Source organism: Poromitra crassiceps (assembly GCF_964638095.1).
Source record: "Poromitra crassiceps genome assembly, chromosome: 18".
Lineage (NCBI taxonomy): Eukaryota > Metazoa > Chordata > Actinopteri > Beryciformes > Melamphaidae > Poromitra > Poromitra crassiceps.
In genome coordinates this window covers 30,908,882-30,933,238 of record NC_139636.1, presented here as the reverse complement: position 1 = coordinate 30,933,238, position 24,357 = coordinate 30,908,882, and the positions used below count along the sequence as shown (strand labels likewise).

Below are 24,357 nucleotides of genomic sequence, written 5' to 3'. Positions count from 1 at the left end.
TGCTATCATGTCAGGCCAGGGGTTCCAAACCTTCTTTGGCTTGTGACCCACTTTGACCTCACAAAAATCTAGGGACCCTAGCTAGACATTCAAATTCCAACATCGGTAGAGTGACATCATCAGTGATGTCACATGTAACAGTCTGCTGAATTTTTATTCAGATTTCTGACTTTAATCTCAGAATTCTGACTTTAATCTCAGAATTCTGACTCTTTCCATCAGTTTAAGAGGGGCTCTTTGGATATTTATATCACAATAATGTTATATGTATGTACAGTATCTGTCCCAACACAAATAAACATTAAATAAAATAAAATGAAACTGGGCCTATAGAACCCGTATAAGAGGTGAGACCATATATATAAATATGTATATAGATATAAATATTTATATCTATAAGGTGAGACTAGTCTGGGCACCTTCCACCCCGCTTTTTGTCATGGGGGCGTAAACCCCGGACCCAGAATTAACACCGGATGGCAATGCGCCTAACAACGTCTTTGTTGCCGTTAGCTTGACGCGGTGATGTTACCTAAACTAGAGTCTGATCAAAACAAAGCTAGCGTTACATAAAACAAAACGTTTATGCAATATGGCATCTCCGCCACCACCGCCTGACACACCGGTCAAAACGGTGAAAGAGGATTCTGATACTTGGGTCAAATTGTCAAGTTAACGTGAAAGTTGACGAGCTAGAAACGCTGCCATCCGGTCTAGGGCGGGCTCTAGGCGGGAACCAGTAGGGTGACAAAATCAATTGTGGGCGGGAGCCAGGCTCTTTCTCGCCGAGAAGAGCCTGGTGACGCGAGGTTAGGTGAGACTCCAGAAAGGCTCGGTCGTGACAGCGCCCATTGGCTGCGACGATTGTCGACGTCATTGGGTTCCCCCTTCATCGTGTTCTCTGACTGCGCACGCGCACTGCTGCCTCCGTTCAGACTTCATCAGCAAAAACCTACGACGACGCACGAGCGACGACCTGCCCCCTCTCTGCTGCTGCTGACCTGGGACTATCATGTAAGTAACGTCACAGCTGTTGTTGTTATTATATTATCTATATTTAGACATCATTATTGTTCTTTCGCAACTTCAACACGCCGTCATTACATTGCATTTGTGTTGAAGATGTCATAGCTATGGCAAAATAGACCTTATCCTGTTCTCCTGGTGTTCTGCTGATGCTTGCTTTGTAAACCGTGTAACGAGAGATATGTGATGTTTCTTTGGCTTCACGCGCAGAGGGTATATAAAACCAGCACTGGCGCGTGGGATAGCCCGTAAACTTGTCTGAAAATGGCTGCATTGTCACGTCTTGCTCGTGCCCCACTGTTTGTTTAACGTTACAGGAAACGTCAGTCTTATTTCTTTATGCGGTGTTTATTCTGTTGCCTCCTTGCTCGGCTGTCAAGTGCGCCGAGTGCAGCTTCACGTCGCTGTCTGTCATTGTGTTGTAAACATGTGTGCTATATTCCAGGCTGCTGTGCTGCTGTCTGTCTCCACTGTGCGAACACCTGTCTGTCTCTCTCACACGTTTACAATGTGCTGCTCCCGATAGCGTCCCGCCGGGGGAGACACTGTACGCCAAACTCTGTTGAATAATCTGTCAATTTGAAGAGATTTAGCTTGTTGACGAATGCATTTACGCAGTAAAAACATAACCCAAGAGGTTTTCTGAGTCGTATAGATTCACTTTTCATTTCGGCATCCATATAATCCAACAAGCAGGACTTATTTCAATGACATTTCTACTTTTGCATTACTTTTGCATTTATCCAACAGTTATTTTTCACGTTCCTATCTTCATCCATAGAATAATTTTGGTAGGTACTGGGTAGCTATTTTCCATTCATTGCCCGTGTTATAGGAAAGGCCAAGCTGAAAAGAAAACCATTGTTAGGGCTCCAGTGTTTTGGCCTGTCTGGTGCTATCTGGTGCTGTCTGGTGCTATCTGGTGCTATCTGGTGCTGCACATTGAAAACAACTTCCTCCAAGCTTCCATGGAAGTGGGAGGGAGGGAAAGCTGCTCTAGTAAATGTGTGTGAGCTTCTGTATGAGCTCAGCGGAGTGTTTTGACAAGACATGTTAATGTGGGGGTCTCAGGCTGAGACTCATTTATCTAAGTTATTACATGTGATGAAGATGGCTCTGATGGGGGGAAACCATAACAAATAGAATGGCTTTGCTGATGTGGGCGAGGGGGGGGGGGGCACAATAGATTTGGCTACTTAGATAAGGCATAATGAGATCTTTATTGGGGAGGGGAAATGCCCTGATGTCCTCTTTGACCTTTCTGCGACCTCTCTTCTGTGCTGTCAAAATACATCATTTGGTCGATGTGTGTGTGTGTGTGTGTGTGTGTGTGTGTGTGTGTGTGTGTGTGTGTGTTTTTTAGTATGGGAGGCTGCATTGAGTTACAGCTGGTCTTCTTATAAACGGCTTCAGTCTAGCAGCTGTGGTGTGGGAGGTGTTGTCTCAGCCGTAGCGCTGCTGGCCAGGGCTTAACTGAGATTCCACACCTTCCTTATCTGCCATCGGCCTCTTCTTCCTGTCACACCGCTATCATCATCACAGCTCCTAATGTGAAGGTTCTGCTCTTTGGCACCGTGGCGCTGATCTGATCACGATCCAAACTGAGCTGGCTCAGATCTGATCACGATCCAAACTGAGCTGGCTCAGATCTGATCACGATCCAAACTGAGCTGGCCCAGATACTTCTCCCAAGAGCGTTGTGTGATGCACTATAGTTTAAAGATGGCTGCTCATAATAATATCCTATCTTTGGGGGTTGGTAGGCTTGTTAATAAGTTCCAATGAGTCAATGAATGATCGCAGGTGCTGCTGAGATTTCTGCCTTTCAAAACTCTATTGTGACAAATGTGACTGACTTTATTGATATGATATATATCACAGCCCGCCAGAGCCACAGAGGTGGTGTTACTTAAAGGAACTATTCACCGCTTTTCAACCAGCTTATTTGGGTACTGGTACTGGTACTGGTACTGGTACTGGTACTGGTACTGGTACTACGGTATACAGATGAACAATGTTTAACCTCCCTCCATGTTTCTTGCACCGATGCCGCAGAAACTCCACCCCTGCCAGCTGGTTCGGCTCGTTAAAGCTCGTTAAAGCTTGTTAAAGCTCGTTAAAGCTCCATGGTGATGTGGGCTACAAAAATGAGTCAAAAAGACATGAAATGAGTAGTTGGAGAATAACAGCCATGTGAGCTGGCACAGCTTCAACATCTGCTCTACTTCCTAGAAGCAGTGACTGGTTCTAGGAAGTGGTAGAGTAAACCTGCTGCCCTGCTTATGGTGTCTCTAGGACAGAGGTTCTCAAATGTTTTTCAGCCAAGGACCCCATACATGATAGAAAATATACCGGGGACCCCCCTCATTCTGATTTGTGATTTTGGGCTAAGCTTACTTGTTTTCATGGTAACGTGCTTGACTTTTAAATTGATAGGTTTGTTAGATTAGAATTTAATCCACGAACCATTTTAGATTTAAAGCATAAAATATTTTCATTGCACTATTTAGCTTTTGCAAAAAAAAAAAGTTTTTATTTTTATTTTCCTGAAAACTTTTCGCGGACCCCCTGGCAAAGTGCCACGGACCCCTGGGGGGTCCCCGGACCCCCATTTGAGAACCACTGCTCTAGGAGGGACTGGGGGCAAGGCAACATGGGCAGGTCATCCAAGAGCCCACATGCCTGCACCTCATCTCCTTCACTCACTGCCAGCGTGGACACTGCTTATCATCACTGCATGAGCCTGTTCCCAGCTACAGCGTGGACTAGGCATGGGTCGATTTCCGGTTTTACCGGTTCGGTTCGGTATACGAGCCCAAACCGGTTTGATCACGTGCAAACCGAAAAAACCTAAAAAAAAAAAAAAAAAAAAAATTTTTTTTTTTTTTTTTTTTAAGTTTTTTTTTTTTTTTTTTTTTGCCAGTCCATTCTGATTGCACTATTGTTCGTATTAGCCTCTTCTCAAGTTGCACTAGTAGGCAAAAGTCTTATTTTGTTTATTATGTTGATGTTTGAAGAAAAGTTAAGCTGAATAGTTATGAGAAATAAAAACAGTGTGTTGTTACAGTTAAAAGGTTCTGCTTATTTGTATTCAGTGTTCGTGCTGGTTGGCAGCATACCAGCTTAGAGGTGCATTATCGCCACCAACTGCAGCCGCTTTGATACGTTTTTTTGGGGAATATCGAACCGGTTTCAAAATGTTCAAACCGACCCATGCCTAGGCCCTATATTGTGTGAATTTGTGAGTTTTGAAGTTTATAAGGCAGCTCAGCTGTAAGCCAATCCATTCTGATTGCACTGCTTGTGTTTTTATTAGCCTTTTTCTCAAGTTGCACTATAGGCAGAAGTCTTATTTCATTTATTATTTTGATGTTTAGAAGAAAAGTTGAGCTGAATAGTTATGAGAAATAAATACAGGGTGTGTTTGTTACACAGGTGTCCTGCTTCTTTTTATTCAGTATCATTGCTGGTTGACAATACCAGCTTAGAGGTGTATTATCGCTATCAGGTGGACTGAAGTTGCACTACAGACAGTTATGGGCCACACTCGGGAGCCCTGCTTGGAAAAAAAAAAAAAAAAAAAAAAAAAAAAAAAAAAAAATTAATTAAAAAAAAAATCGGTATACCGGTTCGATCCGGTTTAGACAGCAATATCGAACCGGTTTTAAAATTTTCAAACCGACCCAGCCCTAGCGTGGACACTGCTTATCATCACTGCATGAGCCTGTTCCCAGCTAGGAGAAGGAGGAGGAATGGAAAAAGCGGCTTGTTGCCAGGTTTCTGAACATATCCCTCTCTACGATATCAGCATTGGCGGGTACAAGGTACCTGGTGTCGAGGAGGGGAGGAGGGGGAACCGCCTGTTGTTCTGGTGGCCCAAAGGACTCGGCAGACTGAACAGCCGGCCCGCTCAAATTACACAGACAGCATACAGATTGTGGGTCAGGGAAATCCCAAGTTAGGTATTGGTTCCTCCTTCCTTCAGGGCAGGCTAACCATTGTCTTCAGGGCAGGCTAACCATTGTCTTCAGGGCAGGCTAACCTGTCTGGGGATGTTGAGAAAAGCACTTGAGGGGACTTCCAGCTTCCTGAATTGATCTTCTATATTAGAATGTATTGGATCCGTTTTGACACGGTGGGGAAGGAAAGCTGATTTATTGCATCGCATTTGCCGCATTATTGCTCCCAGCCTGCGGGGGCTGACACCGATAGATGAACTCTGGAATAGCATGTGTGCGTCAGTGTGTTTCTCCCATCGTGCTCCACTGATGTTTGTGCGGACCAATCAGAATCACAATCAGCTTTATTGGCCAAGTATTGTGCACGTCCGGTTCACTTAACTCACAATGTGCTCTCACACACACACACACACACACACACACACACACACACACACACACACACACACACACACACGAGACAAGAACAGAGAAGAAAATGTCTGCTCAGGCTAAAACAAATGAGAATAGAGCTCGACAGTCACATGACTTTTCGTCATGGTACGGGGTACGGTGGTGCAGTGGTAAGCGCTGTCGCCTCACAGCTCGAAGGTCCTGGGTTCGATTCCCACCTGGGAAGCTGTGAACGCTGAAGGAATGCGTGCCCGTCCGCATGTCCTCGAGTGCCCACCACCCGGGTGGGGTCGTCAAAAGGGCCTTTCTGTGTGGAGTTTGCATGTTCTCCCCGTGCCTCCCTGGGGGTTTCCTTCATATAGGAACCCCACACCAAAACATGCAATATCCTGGTTGCTAATGTGGTGGCTCCTCTAGTCGTTAAGGGCGCCTGTTCAGAGGGAGGGGAACTGGTTGGAATAGCGTGATCCTCCCACGTGCTATGTCCTACCGGTGAAGCTTCCCCTGTCAGGGAAAAGAAGCGGCTGGCTACTGCCCATGTCTCGGAGGAAGCATGGAGCCAGTTTTCGGCTCTCCCCAGATCAGCAGAGGGTGGAGCAGCAACCAGGATAAATACATTAAAATTAGCATTAATGGGGGATAAAAATGGGATAAAAAAAAATATGGAAAAAAAATATGAAAGAAAAATAACTACTATATACAATGCAATAATAATAAGTGTATGAAAGAGCGTCTATTTTGAATGTGTGTGTATGAAAGGAATGTATGAGTATATATGAATATATAATATATCTATAAATAAGCCATGTGTATAAATAAGCTACATGTATAAACAATCAGGTCAGGTATTGCAGTTATTTGCCGTTTAATGTGAACGAGACATTGCATCAAATATTTCTCAGTAAAACGTATTTCAAATTGTGTGTGTGTGGTGTGCACTGCGTAGTACGTGGGAGAGGGGGGGTTATATACACAGGGGTAGGTGATACAGGTTACTGCACATTGAGTGTTCAAGGTTGCAAGGTGTCCAAAGTGATCAGAGTGAAGTCAAGTGATTCCAGTGTTAACAAAAGTGTTCAAGTGAAAGATTGTAAGTGTTAATCAGAGTGACGGCCTGTGGGTAGAAACAGTTTTTGTGTCTGTTAGTTTTGGTGTACAGTGCTCTATAGGGCCTACCAGAGGGGAGGAGTTGGAACAGATCATGTCCGGGGTGAGATGGGTCTGTGATGATCTTTCCTGCCCGTGTTTTCACTCTGGACGAGCACAGTTCCTGTATGGAGGGCAGTTTGGCACAGATGGTTTTCTCTGCAGTCCTGACTCCTGACGCCTGACACCTGATTCCTGACGCCTGACTCCTGACTCCTGATTCCTGACGCCTGATTCCTGACTCCTGACTCCTGACACCTGACTCCTGACTCCTGACTCCTGACACCTGACTCCTGACTCCTGACGCCTGATTCCTGACTCCTGACTCCTGACTCCTGACTCCTGACACCTGACTCCTGACTCCTGACGCCTGATTCCTGACTCCTGACTCCTGACTCCTGACTCCTGACACCTGACGCCTGACGCCTGACTCCTGACTCCTGACACCTGACACCTGACTCCTGACGCCTGATTCCTGACACCTGACACCTGACTCCTGACACCTGACACCTGACTCCTGACTCCTGACGCCTGACTCCTGACTCCTGACTCCTGACGCCTGACTCCTGACTCCTGACACCTGACTCCTGACGCCTGATTCCTGACTCCTGACACCTGACTCCTGACGCCTGACGCCTGACTCCTGACACCTGACTCCTGACTCCTGACTCCTGACACCTGACTCCTGACTCCTGACGCCTGATTCCTGACTCCTGACTCCTGACTCCTGACACCTGACTCCTGACGCCTGACTCCTGACTCCTGATTCCTGACGCCTGACACCTGACTCCTGATTCCTGACGCCTGACTCCTGACGCCTGATTCCTGACGCCTGACTCCTGACTAGAGCCCGACCGATATTATCGGCCCGCCGATATTATCGGCCGATATTGGCGATTTTTGATATATCGGTATCGGTAAAAAAAAAAAAAAATTATCGGCCGATTTTTTTTTTTTTTTTTTTTTTTTTTTTTTTTATATATATACAGTATATATAAGTTATAGACAGCATGGACAGCATGTTGTGTATATTTGATATTTTTTCTTAACTATTTGTTCTATTGTGTTTTTGTATTTCTAGTTATTTATAATTATTAAATTCCCAGTTAAGTTTACTGTTTCATTGCATTGAGTTTATTAATAAGCTGTAAAATATCCTGCCTACATCACATATTTCAATTCATGTCAACTCAATCATATCTTTGTCAAGTGTTTGATATTTGAGGGTTGCTGATGTGGTGCCTCCTCTGGTCGTTAAGGGCGCCTGTTCGGAGGGAGGGGAACTCGTTGGAATATCGTGATCCTCCCACGTGCTATGTCCTACCGGTGAAGCTTCCCCTGTCAGGTGAAAAGAAGCGGCTGGCTAACTGCCCATGTGGAAGCATGGAGCCAGTTTTCGGCTCTCCCCAGATCGGCAGAGGGTGGAGCAGCAACCAGGATAAATAAATAAAAAATTAGCACTAATGGGGGATTAGCACTAATGGGGGATAAACATTTGATGATAAAAATAAAATAAAATAAAAATATCGGCCGATATTATCGGTATCGGTAATTTTTTATTCCCTAAAATCGGTATCGGATCGGTTTCAAAAATCCCATATCGGTCGGGCTCTACTCCTGACTCCTGATGCCTGACGCCTGATTCCTGATGCCTGACGCCTGATTCCTGACTCCTGACTCCTGACGCCTGACTCCTGATTCCTGACTCCTGATTCCTGACTCCTGACTCCTGATTCCTGACTCCTGATTCCTGACTCCTGATTCCTGACGCCTGACTCCTGACTCCTGATTCCTGACTCCTGATTCCTGACTCCTGATTCCTGACGCCTGACGCCCGACTCCTGATTCCTGACGCCTGACTCCTGACGCCTGAATCCTGACGCCTGACTCCTGATTCCTGATTCCTGACGCCTGACTCCTGAATCCTGACGCCTGACTCCTGATTCCTGACGCCTGACTCCTGATTCCTGACGCCTGATGCCTGACTCCTGATTCCTGACTCCTGATTCCTGACGCCTGACTCCTGACGCCTGAATCCTGACGCCTGACTCCTGATTCCTGATTCCTGACGCCTGACTCCTGATGCCTGACGCCTGATTCCTGACGCCTGACTCCTGATTCCTGACTGCTGACGCCTGATTCCTGACGCCTGACTCCTGATTCCTGATTCCTGATGCCTGACTCCTGATTCCTGATTCCTGACGCCTGACTCCTGATTCCTGACTGCTGACGCCTGATTCCTGATGCCTGACGCCTGATTCCTGATGCCTGACTCCTGATTCCTGACTGCTGACGCCTGATTCCTGACTCCTGACGCCTGACTCCTGACTCCTGACTCCTGACTCCTGACTCCTGATGCCTGACGCCTGACTCCTGATTCCTGACGCCTGACTCCTGATTCCTGACGCCTGATTCCTGACGCCTGACTCCTGATTCCTGACGCCTGACTCCTGATTCCTGACGCCTGATTCCTGACGCCTGACTCCTGACTGAGGACAGGCTGTGCTGATGACTGTGCTGAATAAGATTTCCTGAAGGGGGGGGGGTTGTTATGTTGCATAATGGCGCTAGCTTGTCATGTGTCACTCATGGCAATAAAAAAGCATTTTTGTGTTCAGCTCTTTAAGAAGAGAGGAGACGACAAGAATCAGTCTTGTGATGCTGCAGAACGCCTCCAGCCGGAGATGATGAAGCATTTTGAAGCATCAATGTCAGGCAGTGTCCTCTCTCTCTCTCTCTCATATCAACTCAGTGTCTCTCGTCCCATCCCCGCTCCAACCACCAGATCCTCTCTAGGCCCACTCACTCAAGCTTTTCACTATCTTATCCTGATGGAAGCCCCTCCCCCTGCGCACATTCCCTCCAGGGGGAGGGAGTGTGTGTGTGTGTGTGTGTGTGTGTGTGTGTGTGTGTGTGTGTGTGTGTGTGTGTGTGTGTGTGTGTGTGTGTGTGTGTGTGTGTGTGTGTGTGTGTGTGCGTGCGTGCGTGCGTGCGTGCGTGCGTGCGTGCGTGCGTGCGTGCGTGCGTGTGTGTGTGTGTGTGTGTGCGTGTGCGCCTTTCAATGCTACGTTACATAATAGCCCCATTTTCAGAGCTGCAGCCCAAACATAGGCCCAAGGGGTACTAGCCGTGTGTGTGTGTGTGTGTGTGTGTGTGTGTGTGTGTGTGTGTGTGTGTGTGTGTGTGTGTGTGTGTGTGTGTGTGTGTGTGTGTGTGTGTGTGTGTGTGTGTGTGTGTGTGTGTGTGTGTGTGTGTGTGTGTGCGTGCGTGCGTGCGTGCGTGCGTTCAGTAATCAGTCAGGAGAAGCTAACGCAGATGAGCTCAGCTGAATGACTGTGTTGCAGGATGCTGCTGTAGGAAGCACGCCAGTTTTCCAGCCCTACAAACACCAATGTCACTGATTTGCTGAGTGATGAAGTTACACCATTGGTCGGCCATGGCACGTGATACACGCCTACACGGTGTAACGTAATGCTTACGTTTGCACCAGTTGGCGCACGCCAGTTAAGGTCTTTGCGTACACAGTCTGATTGTTTTCGTATGTGTTTTTTTTATCTGTCTTGTTTTTGTTTTATCAACCCAGTGTTGAGTGCAATGCTGTTTGAACTGTATAACAAACTGGTTAGAAGTCTATAGTAGACATCAGAGCTGATGAGGAGATGTGAAGTTTTGGTGACTGACTGGGGTTTCCTGTCTTTTGTGGTTTTCAATCAATGATTTCAACATCCTGTTAGTTGCAGGGTGTCTGCAAGTCGATTCAAATGACTCACTTCAAGCAAGTTTGAGTTGGCATGAATAAGAAGGTAGCTACTACTACACACACACACACACACACACACACACACACACACACACACACACACACACACACACACACAGTGTTAAGTGTTGTTAGTGACCATCATTCACTTCAGCAGTCAAAAGTTCACACATCTCATCCACACACATGTCAGCATCTTACAGCTCTAAAGCTGCACTAGGAAAGATTTTGATGGAAAAATACTGCAATTTTTCAGGCTAAATAAATCACAAAGTGTCATTGCAACAGATAGGACTGGGCCATATAGACAAAATCAAATATCACAATATTTTTGTCCAAATATCTCAATATTGATATTGTGACAATATTGTAGGGACGACTATTGATGCTTCACAGAATACTTACAGAGACCTTTGATACATAATCATCAGTAATGTGGATATAGTGACTAAGTGGGTAAAGGTAAATAATAGAACAGCTAGAACAGTCTGGTAAGTTCAGAAAATAAACACTTATGCTATATGACAATATTATGATATCCAAAATCTGAAGACGATATCTAGTCTCATATCACAATATCGATGTAATATCGATATATTGGCCAGAAGAGCGCGCCATCTGCACTAATTGAGACATGGCAGTTTGACCAAATGCACTTCTGGTGTCATTATGGTCACTTCTCCTCCCACAGGAAGCAATGAATCACAGCTTTATTGTGAAATCCAAACTGTCTCCTAAGCAGCCGTCCACCCAGAGAGAGTTGCACTCAACAACATGATGTGTTTTCCTCTCTTGTCTCTTTGGTGTCTTTGGTATGAAGCATCACAGACAGACTGTGTTTTTAAACATGTCAGTGTGTGCTTTACATTTACATGGTAATGTTTCTCCTCTCTCCTTCTTTCTACAGATGCTTTGACTTTGAGTCCACTGGATATCAGCACTCCCAGAGGATGGGAGGATCGACATAGATCCAATCTGCCACCTATCTGGAGTAAAGTCACCCGCATTGACTGCCACCTACAAGCAGCCATACCTGTCGGTCGCCACCTTCATGTTCCTACATGAGGCTGACTAGCTCACTCTGAGAAACTGTCAAGAGCGACTGTAGAGGAAGGGGCAAATCTTCCAGCATGGAGGGCGTCGCTGTGGACAACCTCATAGACTTCGACATGCCTTCAGAGGCCACAGCGCCACCCTCTGGCGGTGACGGAAGCCAGCAGCACCAGGGCCACCTAGACATTTTCTCCCCGGAGCCCCAGCAGGAGCCCTTGCTGCCGGAGCCAATGGCCCCCACCAACCCCAGCTCACACCACCACCACCACCACCAGCAGCAGCACCACCATCAGCAGCAGCAGCAGCACCAGCAGCACCCAGGGGAGGAGGACGGGGACAGCGACGCCACCGAGTCGGCCGACAGCGAGAATGACATGGACCCGCCCTCCCACAGGGAGCTGAGGCGCTCATCCTCCTCGTCCAATCACAGCGGAGAGGACGGCACCGCCGAGACGGTGGAGAGGCGGGGGTTCATGAAGGCTTACGTAGAGAAGGTTTTCCACGGAAAGTAAGGAAGCCTCACTGGGTCACTGATGCACCATCATAAAGTCTAGAAAAAGCACATTCATTGTCCAAAGGGCTACACATTGACCTTTGACACATTGACCTTTTCAATTTCCGTTTATTTGTCTTCATCCCACTGCTCAGTTTGGTGTTCTTTTTGAAGCTGTATTTATTGACGGAGTCAGTGAGTAATTGTGCTCTTTCTCAGCACCACCCTGCTTCATATTCATCCAGATTAGATCAGATCAGATCAGATGACATTTACATGACGGCCAAATTGGGTTATTGCAGCAGCGGGGGAGGTCAGTATGGTAGATCAGATTTGAGCAAACTGAGGATTGAGGATAACGCAAACAACAAATAATTGCAATAACAATAACAAAATAAAAGAAATATATATATTTTTTTATTATCTTTTTAGAACAACACATGAACAAACAAACAGGCTCAAACACAGGAAAGGAAAATAAAGAAAAAACATACAATATTTGACATTCAATATTACAACGTGGTGCTACAAGACGGTGCTATTTTCTGAATTCCTATGGAATGCTGAAATTGATTGAAGTTATCTGTTTGCGGTTTGTTTGATTTGAGTTTGATTTCTAAGGTAAATTCTCGCAATGTTCCATCACTCATCATTGGGCATATTAGTCGGGATATGAAAATGCACGTGCTGGTATCTTAATTATTCATTTTCCTCTAGATTTTGTCTGCACCCCCCAACCTTAAAGTTCAAACTTCTGGAATCCTCGTTCCAGGAGTGACTCCTCTTGAATCTCAGCCCGAGAAGCTCAATCACAGCTACTCAACTATAACATTCTTAACAGATCCTTTTGGACCCTAAGTAAAATGGCCAAGCTCAAGCTAAGAGATAATAACACCTGTTGGCGCTGTAATAAAGAAGTAGGAACAATGCTACACATGTTGTATGGCTGCGATAGCATCAAGGAACTTTGGGAAAAAATGGTATTGTTGTAAATAAAGTACTCAACTTGTCTTTGATTAAAGACCCCGCACTGTGCATGTTGGTACCTGAAAACCTAATCATACTCCGCCCACAGGAGCTGTGCTGTCGTCTAGCCATGCTCTCTGGCTGCAGAATTCTTCTAAGACAGTGGAAGCCAACAACGTTCACACCTGATCTTCTAACCTACTAGTGTGTGCTGCTGCACCTGAGTCATCACAGTGTGGAGACACGTCTCTACGTTTCCTTAAATGACCTCTGTGTTGTTAGCTCAGCTGTCAAGCTGTTTTACTGCATAGCTGTCATTCCCCTGCACACCTACTGTAGGACTTGACATGATGCAACCTATCATTAATTTGACAATTGTACTCATAGTTTGTACATTTGTCCATTCATTACCCTACATTTAGCTTGTACAAGGCACACTTTGGAACTTTCTCAAGACTCTAAATACAGCTGCTCTGTTTTCTCTATACAAATAACCAACCAATTCAAACCAGTGACTGTTTCCACGGTGTGGATCGGGCCATAAATTGTGATTATTTTTATACACTTTTTTATAGGGAGGACTTTGACCAGGAAGAGAAGGCTCGTTTCGGAGAGCTGTGCAGCGGAGAGAACGGCAAAGGCAGGGAGTGGTTCGCCAAATATGTCAGCGCACAGGTGAATATATGTCGGCGCACAGGTGAATATATGTCGGTGCACAGGTGAATATATGTCAGCCCAAAGGTGAATATATATCAGTGCACAGGTGAAGGTAAATATATCTCAGCGCACAGGTGAATATATGTCAGTGCACAGGTGAATATATGTCGGTGCAAAGGTGAATATATGTCAGCCCAAAGGTGAATATATGTCAGTGCACAGGTGAAGGTAAATATATCTCAGTGCACAGGTAAATATATGTCAGTGCACAGGTGAATATATGTCGGTGCAAAGGTGAATATATGTCAGCCCAAAGTTGAATATATATCAGTGCACAGGTGAAGGTAAATATATCTCAGTGCACAGGTAAATACAGTATATGTCAGTGCACAGGTGAATATATGTCGGTGCAAAGGTGAATATATGTCAGCCCAAAGGTGAATATATCTCAGCGCACAGGTAAATATATGTCAGTGCACAGGTGAATATATCTCAGCGCACAGGTAAATATATGTCAGTGCACAGGTGAATATATGTCAGTGCACAGGTGAATATATGTCAGCCCACAGGTGAATATATGTCAGTGCACAGGTGAATATATGTCAGTGCACAGGTGAATATATGTCAGCTCACAGGTGAATATATGTCAGTGCACAGGTGAATATATGTCAGTGCACAGGTGAATATGTAAGCCCACAGGTGAATATATGTCAGTGCACAGGTGAATATATGTCAGCTCACAGGTGAATATATATCAGTGCACAGGTGAATATATGTCAGTGCACAGGTGAATATGTAAGCCCACAGGTGAATATATGTCAGTGCACAGGTGAATATATGTCAGCCCACAGGTGAATGTCAGCCCACAGCTTAATATATGTCAGTGCACAGGTAAATATATGTCAGTGCACAGGTGAATATATCTCAGCGCACAGGTAAATATATGTCAGTGCACAGGTGAATATATGTCAGCCCACAGGTGAATATATGTCAGTGCACAGGTGAATATATGTCAGCCCACAGGTGAATATATGTCAGTGCACAGGTGAATATATGTCAGCCCACAGGTGAATATATGTCAGCCCACAGGTGAATATATGTCAGCCCACAGGTGAATATATGTCAGCCCACAGGTGAATATATGTCAGCCCACAGGTGAATATATGTCAGTGCACAGGTGAATATATGTCAGTGCACAGGTGAATATATGTCAGCCCACAGGTGAATATATGTCAGCCCACAGGTGAATATATGTCAGTGCACAGGTGAATATATGTCAGCCCACAGGTGAATATATGTCAGCCCACAGGTGAATATATGTCAGTGCACAGGTGAATATATGTCAGCCCACAGGTGAATATATGTCAGCCCACAGGTGAATATATGGGGAAATGAAGAAAGGGTAACATGTAATTATGCCACAGACAAAAAAAATGCCATTCAGCCACATGTCATACATGACTTTTAAGGTCAAACACAACCAGCACATTGCAAACAGTCAGATGATGATAAGTGGTGGTTTTGTTTTGGATGCTATGTGTTGTAGTATTAAAGTGTTGTAAAGAGGCTTGTAAACGGCTGCACGCACTTGACTTATCAGATGTACAGTAGATGTCCTGATAACAGACTGGAATGCAGCCAGAGGTCTGTGGCAGCTGTAAGCTTGGAAATACAGCACAGAGTTCCAGCTACGCTCGTTAGCAAAGATCCTCTTCCCACAGTCAGATGAGAGCTTTTACCTCAGCAGACACACCATGTGCTACACTTTCCACAGTCAGAGGAGAGCTTTTACCTCAGCAGACACACCATGTGCTACACTTTCCACAGTCAGAGGAGAGCTTTTACCTCAGCAGACACACCATGTGCTACACTTTCCACAGTCAGAGGAGAGCTTCTACCTCAGCAGGCACACCATGTGCTACACTTTCCACAGTCAGAGGAGAGCTTCTACCTCAGCAGGCACACCATGTGCTACACTTTCCACAGTCAGAGGAGAGCTTCTACCTCAGCAGACACACCATGTGCTACACTTTCCACAGTCAGAGGAGAGCTTTTACCTCAGCAGACACACCATGTGCTACACTTTCCACAGTCAGAGGAGAGCTTCTACCTCAGCAGGCACACCATGTGCTACACTTTCCACAGTCAGAGGAGAGCTTTTACCTCAGCAGGCACACCATGTGCTACACTTTCCACAGTCAGAGGAGAGCTTTTACCTCAGCAGACACACCATGTGCTACACTTTCCACAGTCAGAGGAGAGCTTCTACCTCAGCAGGCACACCATGTGCTACACTTTCCACAGTCAGAGGAGAGCTTCTACCTCAGCAGGCACACCATGTGCTACACTTTCCACAGTCAGAGGAGAGCTTCTACCTCAGCAGGCACACCATGTGCTACACTTTCCACAGTCAGAGGAGAGCTTTTACCTCAGCAGACACACCATGTGCTACACTTTCCACAGTCAGAGGAGAGCTTCTACCTCAGCAGGCACACCATGTGCTACACTTTCCACAGTCAGAGGAGAGCTTTTACCTCAGCAGACACACCATGTGCTACACTTTCCACAGTCAGAGGAGAGCTTCTACCTCAGCAGGCACACCATGTGCTACACTTTCCACAGTCAGAGGAGAGCTTTTACCTCAGCAGACACACCATGTGCTACACTTTCCACAGTCAGAGGAGAGCTTCTACCTCAGCAGACACACCATGTGCTACACTTTCCACAGTCAGAGGAGAGCTTCTACCTCAGCAGGCACACCATGTGCTACACTTTCCACAGTCAGAGGAGAGCTTCTACCTCAGCAGGCACACCATGTGCTACACTTTCCACAGTCAGAGGAGAGCTTCTACCTCAGCAGACACACCATGTGCTACACTTTCCACAGTCAGAGGAGAGCTTCTACCTCAGCAGGCACACCATGTGCTACACTTCCCACAGTCAGAGGAGAGCTTCTACCTCAGCAGACACACCATGTGCTACACTTTCCACAGTCAGAGGAGAGCTTCTACCTCAGCAGGCACACCATGTGCTACACTTCCCACAGTCAGAGGAGAGCTTCTACCTCAGCAGACACACCATGTGCTACACTTTCCACAGTCAGAGGAGAGCTTCTACCTCAGCAGGCACACCATGTGCTACACTTTCCACAGTCAGAGGAGAGCTTCTACCTCAGCAGACACACCATGTGCTACACTTCCCACAGTCAGAGGAGAGCTTCTACCTCAGCAGACACACCATGTGCTACACTTTCCACAGTCAGAGGAGAGCTTCTACCTCAGCAGACACACCATGTGCTACACTTCCCACAGTCAGAGGAGAGCTTCTACCTCAGCAGACACACCATGTGCTACACTTTCCACAGTCAGAGGAGAGCTTCTACCTCAGCAGGCACACCATGTGCTACACTTTCCACAGTCAGAGGAGAGCTTCTACCTCAGCAGGCACACCATGTGCTACACTTTCCACAGTCAGAGGAGAGCTTCTACCTCAGCAGACACACCATGTGCTACACTTCCCACAGTCAGAGGAGAGCTTCTACCTCAGCAGGCACACCATGTGCTACACTTTCCACAGTCAGAGGAGAGCTTCTACCTCAGCAGACACACCATGTGCTACACTTTCCACAGTCAGAGGAGAGCTTTTACCTCAGCAGACACACCATGTGCTACACTTTCCTCAGAGAGCTTCTACCTCAGCAGACACACCATGTGCTACACTTTCCTCAGAGAGCTTCTACCTCAGCAGACACACCATGTGCTACACTTTCCTCAGATATCTGCTGTGATACAAATCCCAGTACATCAAATCTCAGAAAATACAAGTCCACAAAAGTCCACTGAAGTTCATACGACCATCAAACACACGCCGCGAATTAGCTTCTGCAGTTCCAGCTCGTATTTCTCCCAGATTTATTATTTTAGTTTAATACTTTAATAACACAAGTATAAGCGAGTGGCTGATCCAAACCAAAACTCCTCATAAACTAAGTAGATTCCTAGAACCTTTTCCCCGTGTAGGAAGTGTGTGCGTCAGTTGGCTGATGTGTGTTAAATGGCAGTGGTCACTCTTGTTTTTGTCCTCATACTTTCAGCTGGTCTGAACAAGCTCATAACTTCTCTCTCTTACACTGTTTTCACAGCGCTGCAACTCCAAATGTGTGAGTGAAGCCACCTTCTACAGGCTGGTGCAGTCCTTTGCTGTCATGCTTTTTGAGTGAGTCTGTTTTGAAGCTATGTCGTTTTGCAAGCTATGTTTTGCAAGCTATGTTTTGCAAGCTATGTCGGGCTATGTCGTTTTGCAAGCTACAGTATGTAGCCAGTATGTGGTGGCGCTGGGGAAAGTGACGTTAGCAAACATGCTAAACATTGATGCCAAACACAAACAAGCCGTGGAAGCACAGATGGGAACTCCTACCATATTCCATATTCACTGACTCAATGTTTGCACTTGATCATTTTTGGGATGTACATTTTAGATGCTCACTTTTGATCACATCTTTTGTACATGTATGTTTATTTTATTTTATAAATTCCGGTATTTATTCAACTGTGAGTTATGAATTTAACACTGAAAAACTAATTTACTGTACATCCTTGTAATTATTCTATTAATCTGTGGTGTAGGGTTATATGGGTGCGGGGGGGGGGGGGGGGGGAGGGGGATTGGGGGGTACATTGAGGCTAGGCCATTTATCGATACCCCAGAAAATCTCCCTCTTTTTCACAGTCCAGTATTGGCAGGTATGTCCATGTTAGGCCTGATCTACTGTGCTGTTAGGCCTGATCTACTGTACTGTTAGGCCTGATCTACTGTACTGTTAGGCCTGATCTACTGTACTGTTAGGCCTGATCTACTGTACTGTTAGGCCTGATCTACTATACTGTTAGGCCTGATCTACTGTACTGTTAGGCGGGAGGAGCCGTATAATAGAAGAGTTCCAACATCTCCATTCACTCCAATGGACCAGTTTTTTTTCCAGGAAGTAGAAAGTGGAACTCTTGAGTAAAAAAAGCAGCACTGTCGAGTTGCAGCAAAATAGACAGTTTTTTAGCATGCAAAAGTAGCACGAGACCCATTCCTGGCTGTTCATTGGCTAATGAGTCTCGCATTTTGGTCCTCCGCTGACGCCACTCTGTCTCTAGAGGACACTAGGCGGGGGTTTTGGTGGGTTCATGAGCAGACACGCTGATAGGCAGATGGTTCATCCAATCACCTGCCAGGTATTTTTTTGAAAGTGCCCGCCTCTTTTCAACCTCTTTTCCCGAGCAGCGGGCGACTCATTTCCAGATGGGTATGTGAAAACAAACCATCTGGCAGCATCAGGTTACATTCTCACATCAAGGTGGTCCATCTTCTACACTCATACTTTCAGTTGATACTGATGCTGCAGCTGGCAAAAGCTTTGCCTCCACCTTTCTACTTCAGAGTCTTAACATGGCTTAAAGGTTAAACTTGTATTCAATCAGTGTCTTCCTTTGGGCTTTGGGCTCATTCTTGTATACCCACGGGGGGGTTCTGCATTGCGCTCTCTGTTTAGCTTATCCTGCTGCTTAGCTAATCCAGGGAGCATCTAAAGAGCAGAGCCATCAGCTGGTTACATCTATGAGTGACCAGAGTGTTCCTGACTGAACATCAGCTGGTTACATCTATGAGTGACCAGAGTGTTCCTGACTGAACATCAGCTGGTTACATCTACAGTATGACCAGAGTGTTCCTGACTCAACTTCTGTTGGCTTACAGATGTTACCAAATGGACGACTACAGCCCGGCCAAAAACCTCATGACCATGTGCTTCACCTATTACTACATTGGTAAGACCTGCTGGACCTTGTCTGATCACTCGCACGCACGCACGCACACACACACACACACACACACAGATTTCACCATCTCCAATCATCATATCCTGCATCCCTCGATGTATGCCTCAATAACACTGAGAATGTCTACTCTACATATTCTATAAGCAACTGTATGAAATGTAGCTTTAGCACTTCAAAGGGAATTTGCATTGTAACTGTAAAGTTCAATCAAATCAATGAAAGAAGAAATGTGAAGATCCTGGAGCTCTACAGTGATGATAGATAGTGAGGCTTATTACAGTGCTGATAGATAGTGAGGCTTATTACAGTGCTGATAGATAGTGAGGCTTATTACAGTCATACACAATGCTGTTTGTTCTGATGCAAGCAGGAGGATTTAGCATGAGACTCTGTATTGCATCAGAATGATGTCACGTCTGCCCTACATTGAAATGGTCATCAGTTTTCATTTCACTGTTGTTGTTTTTACTTTTGTAATTTTTTGACTCTGTTTTGTAGACTTCTGTATATGTTTCTCTATTGTGAGTGCGTGTTTATTGTATTTGCACCTGACAGTCCTGCCGGCCACCCCTTCCCAGAGGAGCACAATGGAAATAAGCCTGTGGCTGTGTTGTGTTTTAATCCTCTGCAGTTTTCTATGTTTCGTAATGGCTGTCGAGATTCAACATTCAAGATTGTTATTGTCACTCCGTAGTACAAGTACACACGTTGTGTTGTTATGCTGTGGGCTCCGTTACAGACAAGGTGCACTTTTACACACGTTGTGTTGTTATGCTGTGGGCTCCGTTACAGACAAGGTGCACTTTTAAACAACACGAGGCCAATATAGTTAAATACGGCAAACAATGTAAACAGTATTAAAGGTATTAAAATAGAATAAGATGGAATAAATAATTAAAAAGTGTCCAAAAAAGTGTGCAAATGACAATAATCCAGGTGATTATGTTATTTATTGAGGAGTCTCGTAGCCTGCGGAAAGAAACTTTCCCGCAGACGGTTTGTGCGTGCTTTCTGGACGCTGTATCTTCTCCCTGAGGGCAACAGGGAGAACAGGCTGTCATGTTCGTCTCCTTGATGATCTTCTGGGACCTCCTGAGGCACTGCTGAGTGTACAGTTCCTGCAGTTTTGGCAGCTCACATCCTGTCACGTGCTGGACCGCGCGCCTCACCCTCCTCAACACCTTGCGATCCATGGTGGTACAGTTCCCGTACCAGGTGGTGAAACAGCCGGTCACCTGAGGATTTAGGCGTCTGAGGCCATGGTAGTCGCTGTTGGGCCTTTTTGACCACAGTGGTGGTGTGGCTGGCCCACGTCACGTCAGGTCCTGGTGGATGTTGACTCCCAGGTACTTTCACCACTGTGCCGTTGATGGTGACTGGGGGGTGAGTCTCCCTCGCCTTCCTGTAATCCACAATGACCTCCTTGGTCTTAAGAGATGTTCAGGGAGAGGTGGATGTCCTGGCACCACTGTTCCAGGGCATCCACCTGGATCCGCCATTGGAGATCAGCCCCACAACTGCTGTGTCATCTGCAAACTTCACGATGGTGTTTGAGGTCTGTGTTGCCACACAGTCGTGGGTGTGAAGGTCGTACCAGAAGGGGCTGGAGACACATCCCTGAAGCTGAAACAAATGCAGGAGGGCAGAGGCAGGAAGTCACACGTGTGAAGCTGTGTCTTGTGTTCATGTCAATAGGCCAAAAGGGAAGGAGGTGAGGAAGGGGGGGGGTCGAAATGCAGGGTGGCAGAGTAGGGTGGGCTGCCCCTGCCATCTGCCATTTTGGAAATTTGCATATGTGGTCGCAGCTATTGAGAATTGACGCTTGTTAAAGAAGAGCTCTAAGGCTTTGTCTTGGGAACTCACCCATTGATGCTCAGTAACCATCTGAAACTTCAATACCCAGAAGTCCTGTCAGGTGACATCAGTAAATAGATGGCATGATGTTCATATTGTCTGCTCTCTGCTTGTCCAGGGAAGTCCCAGCTGTCTCCCTCGGAGCTGCTGGAGCGAGGTGGTCCTCCCCCCGGCCCCTCGGAGCTGCTGGAGCGAGGTGGTCCTCCTCCCCCCGGCCTGGACTCCTACCTCAACAAGGCCAACTTCTGGCTCAGCGGGAAGAAGGACGCGGCCGAGCGCCTCCTCAAAACCACCTCCAAGCCCGACGTTAAGGGCTTCTTCGGGGGCCTGGAGAGCAAGCTGAGGGGCCCGGGGGGTCCAGCTGAGACCAAGCCTAAATCACCAGGTATGCTTCACTATGCTATGCCTCATAAATACACAGCAAGTTTGATACAATGTGAAATTCAATGGATCAGACTTGGGTGTCATTATGTCTCTTCTTCCTCAGTGTCAGAGGGTCCAGAGGAAAAGAAAGGGATAAAGGTGTACCTGTACACCCACCTGAAGCAGCAGCCCATCTGGTAGGTCACAAAGCACCACACATACTGTACTGGAGCTCTGGATCACATTCACTCTATATCACAATCAGAATCAGGCAGCTGTGGCTCAGGAGGTAGAGCGGGTTGTCCACTAATCAGAAGGTCGGTGGTTCGATACCCCCAGCTCCTCCAGTCCGCATGTCCAAGTGTCCTTGGGCAAGACACTGAACCCCAAATTGCTCCCGGTGGCTTTGCCCTGCGTGGCAGCTTGCCTGCTTCGGTCAGGTCAATATACAGAGATAAAGAAGTAGGAAAGAAAAGCACTAGACAATCACAACGTTGCAAGTGCAATCAAATTAAATATACAATATGTACAAGAGTGGAGGAGTGTTCTGTGGATATTAAATATGAATTTACATTGAATTTACATGAAATGTACAGTCTTGAGTTAAATAGGCAGTCATTTTACATGAATTTACAGTCCGAGTTAAATATGAGTTTACATTGAATTTATATTAAATTTACAGTCTGAGTTAAATAGGCGTTAAATAGGCAGTGGCTGATGGCGGTTGGGAAGAAGCTGTTCTTGTAGCGAGTGGTTCTGGTCTTGACAGACCTCAGTCTCTTGCTGTGGGGGAGTGTCTTAAAGAGTTTGTGGCCAGGGTGGGAGGAGTCAGCCATGATCTTGCGAGACCGCTTCAGTGTCCTGGCTGCATGCAGGCCCTGGAAGGATGGCAGGTTGCACCTGATCACCTTCTCAGCACAGCGGATGATGCGCTGAAGTCTGTTGATGTCTTTGAGAGTGGCAGCAGCATACCAGACGGTGATGGAGGAGGTGAGGATGGACTCAACGATGGAGGTGTTGAAGTGCACCATCGTGGCCTTTGGCACTTTGAATTTCTTCAGCTGTCGTACAAAGTACATCCTCTGCTGTGACTTCTTGGTGAGAGCTCTGATGTTCAGCTCCCATTTTAGGTCATGGCTGATGATGGTCCCCAGGAAGCGGAAGGACTATACCGTAATCTGTAATCAGAAACGTACTATGGCAAATATAATAATACGTATGTTCAGATCACATCTTAATGACTATGTGCTTTCATGCTTTGCCAGACAATCACTATATCACATTCTTAGCACTCACTGACCAGCACTTGCATTGACCTCTCAGTCTCAAGTGGTGTAGAGGTCCAACGTAGGAGAACCTGTCATCTGTCATCTTCTCTCTCCTCTAACAGGCACACGTTACGGTTTTGGAACGCCGCGTTCTTCGATGCCGTCCATTGTGAGAGGACGAAAAGATCGCCGACTACAAGGTGAGACGGGGTGGATAGGTGTGGGGAGGTGGATGGATTTGGTCATTTACATGAAATCAGTGTGGGTTGGAAAAAATCAATTCAATAGTAGATCATTGAATGTTCATTTAAGGGGAAGTGGTATATATGTTTTTAAATCGTGCGGTAGAGTAGGAGATCCTGTAGCGATGTATTGCAGCAGGCTTCAGCATTTATGAGTATCTTGAAGAACAACCTCACAGTGCTGCTCTTTATGCTTGTGCTTACAGTTTTTCTCAATCGCTTACTGTAGATGCATTTCCTGAAACTGACCTCATTCTCAAAACTCTTTAGTGCAATTCCCAAAAGAGTCCAACTATTTCTCCTCATAACACTTTACCACCCGTGCAAAATAACCTGTAACACTCAAAATGTTAACCACATGTGTCAAAAGACCAATGTGTTCGCCTGACTGTGTGTTGCTGTCAATGTCAGAGATTTCCTGGACACAAATATAGGACAAACATGTTTATGATGGTTTTCTTCTTTTTATTTGCGTTTTGCTTTGAGCACCCTGTGATATAAAGCTGCTCTTTTGCTCCATCACTTGGTTAGCGAATAGCGATGTCTCCTGCTGTTTGGATGCTACTGGACCAGACGTTTGCTTTTCTTGCTGAGACCAAATTCTGCACTCGTTTGTGCTACTTTGTCGAGAAGGATTTGTGAGTCTTCTGCCGAACTTGCTATTAGGGTGGTATCATCTGCATATATTATGTTATTGATGTTAACACCCCCAATTGTTATCCCTTCTAAGTCTTCTATTTCTCCGTCAATCATTTCACTGTATGTATTGAACAGCTCCGGGGAGCCAACGCATCCCTGTCTAACGCCTCTTTGAATTCTATTCCAGCTGCTCGTAGCCTATTATCTGCAATTTGTCATCCAGTCTCTCCTCCTTGTTAGGCCACAGGACTAGGAATGACTAGTGAATCGGATAGTGAATAGGAGTGACTAGGAATCATCAAGGCACAGAGGGAAAAACCTTTTGGCATTTCACAGTCTTCCTCCGCAGTCCCTACCTATGATGTCCTTACAAGCAGCATTCATTGCCTCCAGTAAAGCTTATGGATCTGACACCATATGTTCTCCGTTACCCTTTAGGAAATGCATCCAAGCAATTGAGAAACTGTAATTGACTGCTGCTGATGATCTGATGCCTGAGCTCTCCTCTTCTCTTCTTCTCTTCTCTTCTCCTCTTCTCTCTATCTTAGGTCTGAACGGGGCCTGAGTCCCCGTTCAGACCTAAGCTGTTGTTGTTCTTTCCCTTTCTGCATGCTGAGTTTAACCCTTTGTCTCCTTGTGCCTTGCTGCCGGGCAGGGGAACACAGGACGAGGACAAAGATCAGAGGTCTGTCCTTCAGTTTGTCGGCTGCCCT

The 24,357-nt window shown here is 46.1% G+C and overlaps 1 protein-coding gene across 2 annotated transcripts in view; it reads left to right on the top strand.

The window, feature by feature from the left end:
- Positions 1–946: 946 nt before the first annotated feature.
- Positions 947–24,357, top strand: part of kiaa0513 (KIAA0513) — a 35,546-nt gene continuing 12,135 nt past the window's right edge. The window contains exons 1-8 of one of the 2 annotated variants that reach the window (XM_083654204.1): positions 947–1,014; positions 11,192–11,845; positions 13,372–13,471; positions 17,595–17,668; positions 19,196–19,266; positions 21,251–21,517; positions 21,620–21,692; positions 22,886–22,963. In XM_083654204.1, the coding sequence (XP_083510330.1) occupies positions 11,415–11,845; positions 13,372–13,471; positions 17,595–17,668; positions 19,196–19,266; positions 21,251–21,517; positions 21,620–21,692; positions 22,886–22,963 (1,094 nt within the window). In that variant the 5' untranslated portion in view covers positions 947–1,014; positions 11,192–11,414. Of the gene's footprint in view, positions 1,015–10,261; positions 10,328–11,191; positions 11,846–13,371; positions 13,472–17,594; positions 17,669–19,195; positions 19,267–21,250; positions 21,518–21,619; positions 21,693–22,885; positions 22,964–24,357 lie in introns of those variants that run through there. The other variant, XM_083654205.1, reaches the window with a different exon arrangement.